A 3,372-nucleotide genomic window follows, 5' to 3' on the forward strand; every position below is an offset into this window, starting at 1 on the left:
CGTCCCTGACGGGGAGGGGGGCATGGGCAGATCCACGAGTGCAGCCAGCCATGGCCGAGCTCTGGCTCCAAGTCAGGCAGGGAGCTGCTCTGCACACAGGGCTGCACCTCTGCCCAGGGCACAGCCGGTGCCCACGTCCTGCTACCTTTACCTCGGATGAAGGCCAGGTCAGTGAGCAGCTTCAGCTCCCTGCTGACATCCAGCTGGAAGTGGCTGAAGGAGGCGGTGGCGGCAGGACGGAAGCTCTGCAGTGAGTCAGTGGCCCTGAGCATCCTGAGCACAGGAGAGCAGGAACATTGGGATGGCACCTGAGGGCCCTGACCCCCCCTGGCAGCCCTGTGCCCGTGAGGGTCCCCATAGCCAATCACCTGTTGTGCAGCTGCTTGGCTGCCTGGACAAAGCAGGGGTGATCAGTCTCCTTCAGAACCTCCTGAGCATAGCCCACCATGCCCGAGTTCTCCAGCATGGCCTGGTGCTCCTGGATCTGGCAGCGCAGGCTGGCGAGCCGCTTCTGCTGGCACTCCTCAATGGCCTGCAGCAGGCTGGCCCGCTTCTCCTCCAGTATGGTGCACAGCCCCTGGATCAGCTGTGACACCTCCTCCTTGGCCTGTGAGCCGTTTACCTGCCAGGCACAGCAGGGTCAGCGTGCTGCATGGGGAGAGGGGACCTGGGCACAACAGGGTCAGGGGACTGCTCAGGGACAGGCAGGCACCTTCTGCCCTCACCTCCGTGTGCTTCACTGTCTCCTCCAGCTCAGCAATCTGGGTCTGCACCGTGTCCTGGCTGCTCAGAATGTAGGTGAGGCTCTTTGTCAGCTTCTCCTGCAGGGAAACACCGAATCATGGAATGGTCTGGTTTTGGAAGGGACCCTGAAGATCCTCTAGTCCCACCCCCCTGCCATGGGCAGGGGCAGCTGCCACTAGACCAGGTTGCTCCAAGCCCCATCCAACCTGGTCTTGGACACTTCCAAGGATAGGGCAGCCACAGCTTCCCTGGGCAACCTGGGCCAGGGTCTCACCACCCTCACAGTAAAGAATTTCTTCCTAAAAGCTCATCTCAGTCTCCCCTCTTGAATCTTAAAACCCTTTCCCCTCATCTGATCCCTCCCTGCCCTTGTCCAAAGTCCCTCCCCAGGTTTCCTGGAGCCCCTTCAGGCACTGGAAGGTGCTCTAAGGTCTCCCTGGAGCCTTCTCTTCTCCAGGCTGAACACTCCCTATTCTTCTGGCCTGTCTCCAGAGTAGAGGGGTTCCAGCCCTTGGATCATCTCTGTGGTCTCTTCTGGACTCCATTTCCTTTTTACGTTGGGGACCCAGAACTGCATGCAGTGCTCCAGGAAGGAGGTGAAGCAAAGGCACTGGCAGCCCCCACACCCCTGAACTGCACTAGGGCTCCCACCGGTGCTCCCGATTCCTCCCCACTGAGCCCCAACCCTGCCCCAAGTGCAGTGCCAGCTGCCCTTACCCTGAGGGCCTGGTAGGCGTTGAGCACCGGGGTGATCTTGTGGCCCGTGTGAGTACGCCGCACACGGCAGAGCTGGCACACCAGCCGCTGGCAGGTCTTGCAGTAGTGAGTCACCTCCTCCTTGTGCTCCGGGCACATCAGCCCCTGCATGGGCACAGGGGACATCAGCAGGGCTCCGTCCCCAGCACTCCCGTCCAACATCCCCACCCCCAGCACCCACACAATCCCAAGCAGAGAAGGGAAACCCCAACTGAGGGGCTGTACCTTGGGGCGGAAGGTGAGGGTGGGGGGCGTGGGCTCGTGCTGGGCTTTCTGGGTGCCCCAGGGGTGGTAGAGCTTGAAGCACTCGTTGCAGAAGCTAGACTTGCACTCAGTGCAGCCCTTGGTGGCCTCCAGCTGTGGGGGTTTGCAGAACTGGCACATGATGGCAGCGCTGATGTTGATGGTCTGGCGGTAGCGCTCCACCACCCGCTCCAGTGTCAGGTTGCGGAAGAGGCTGCCCAGGCCCCGCTCCCCCAGGTCCACATCCCGCTGACAGGCTGGGCAGGGGAAGCTGACGGTCTGGGGGTGCACAGTGCCCCGCTTCCGCCCCGGATAGGTACCAAAGCCTGTGGGAGGGAAGCAGGGAGGGCGTCAGGAGAGAGCTGGGAGCTCCCAGGCCTCCTGCATTGGGGGCAGCACAGGGCCACAAAGATGATGAAGGGAATGGAGCATCTGTCCTATGTGGAAAGGCTGGCAGAGCTGGGGCTATTCGGCCTGGAGAAGACCAAGGGGGGATCTCATCAACCCTTATCAACATCTCTAGGGGGTGTCATGAGGATGGGTCCAATCTCTTCTCAGCAGTGCCCAGTGACAGGACAAGGAGCAATAGGCACAAGCCGGAGGACTGGAGGGTCAAGTTAAAAATAAGGAAGGAAAAACTGTGAAGGTGACAGAGCCCTGGGGCAGGCTGCCCAGAGAGGCTGTGGAGTCTCCTTCTCTGCAGACATTCCAAACCCATCTGGACATGTTCCAGTGGGATCTACTGTAGGTGATCCTGCTCTAGCAGAAGGCTGTACTAGATGAGCTCCAGATGTCCCTTCTAACTCCAATGACCATATGACTGTGACTGTCCCCATCCCCTCTGGCCATCCTACCTGACTTCAGGAGGCGGTCGAGGCGGTCGGGCTTGGGGACTGCCCGGCGTCCCAGGCGGGGGCTGCGGGTGGAGGGGGTGGCAGCAGGCGAGGAGGGCTCTGAGGTGGGGTCACAGCAGAGGAAGCCATGCTGCAGCAGCACCTCACTGGCACAGACATGACAGACGTTGTGGGTGCAGGGTAGGGCCAGCGGCTGCTTGTACATCTCCTTGCACACTGGGCAGACCAGCTCCCGCTCCATGTTCTTCATGCTGGTCTGGAAAGAGAGTGGGGAGTGTCAGTCACCAGCCAAGGGAGGGGCTGCACTGGGGACCAGGGATGGGATCAGGCTTGGGAGCAGTAGGATCAGGACCAGGGATGGGACCAAAACCAGGACCAACACTAAGTCTGTGATCAGGCCTGGAGCCAGGATGAGGACAAGCACCAAGGCCAAGGCCAGCACTGGGACCAGCAGCAGGATGGGGACCAGGGCTTTGACTGGCATGCGGATTGGAGCTGGGACCAGGATCGGGACCAGGATCAGGACCAGGGCTGTGATGGGGACCAGGACTGGGGCCAGGATGAGGACCAGCATCTGGGCCAGGATCAGGACAACGATCAGGACCAGGACCCGGCCTGGGAGCAGCAGCATGGCCAGGATTAGAACCAGGGCTGGGACCAGCAGCAGGATGGAGACCAGGGCTGGGAGTGGGATTGAAGCTCAGGCCAGTAACTGAGCCAGGATTGGACCAGTGCCATGACCAGGATGGGCACCACGACTAGGGCCTGGATGAGG

At 61.1% G+C, this 3,372-nt stretch overlaps 1 protein-coding gene across 2 annotated transcripts in view; it reads right to left on the reverse strand.

Annotated features, from left to right (window-relative positions):
• The window catches only part of TRIM46 (tripartite motif containing 46), an 8,433-nt gene that overhangs the window by 2,764 nt on the left and 2,297 nt on the right, over positions 1 to 3,372 (reverse strand). The window contains exons 1-6 of one of the 2 annotated variants that reach the window (XM_009996029.1): positions 2,598 to 2,847; positions 1,726 to 2,069; positions 1,462 to 1,605; positions 726 to 821; positions 369 to 622; positions 152 to 273 (exon numbers count right to left, since the gene is read on the reverse strand). In XM_009996029.1, coding sequence (XP_009994331.1) covers positions 152 to 273; positions 369 to 622; positions 726 to 821; positions 1,462 to 1,605; positions 1,726 to 2,069; positions 2,598 to 2,847 — 1,210 coding nt within the window. Of the gene's footprint in view, positions 1 to 151; positions 274 to 368; positions 623 to 725; positions 822 to 1,461; positions 1,606 to 1,725; positions 2,070 to 2,597; positions 2,848 to 3,372 lie in introns of those variants that run through there. The other variant, XM_009996038.1, reaches the window with a different exon arrangement.

The sequence above is a fragment of the Chaetura pelagica genome, unplaced genomic scaffold (assembly GCF_000747805.2).
Source record: "Chaetura pelagica isolate M959 unplaced genomic scaffold, ChaPel_1.0 scaffold270, whole genome shotgun sequence".
Classification (NCBI taxonomy): Eukaryota; Metazoa; Chordata; class Aves; order Apodiformes; family Apodidae; genus Chaetura; species Chaetura pelagica.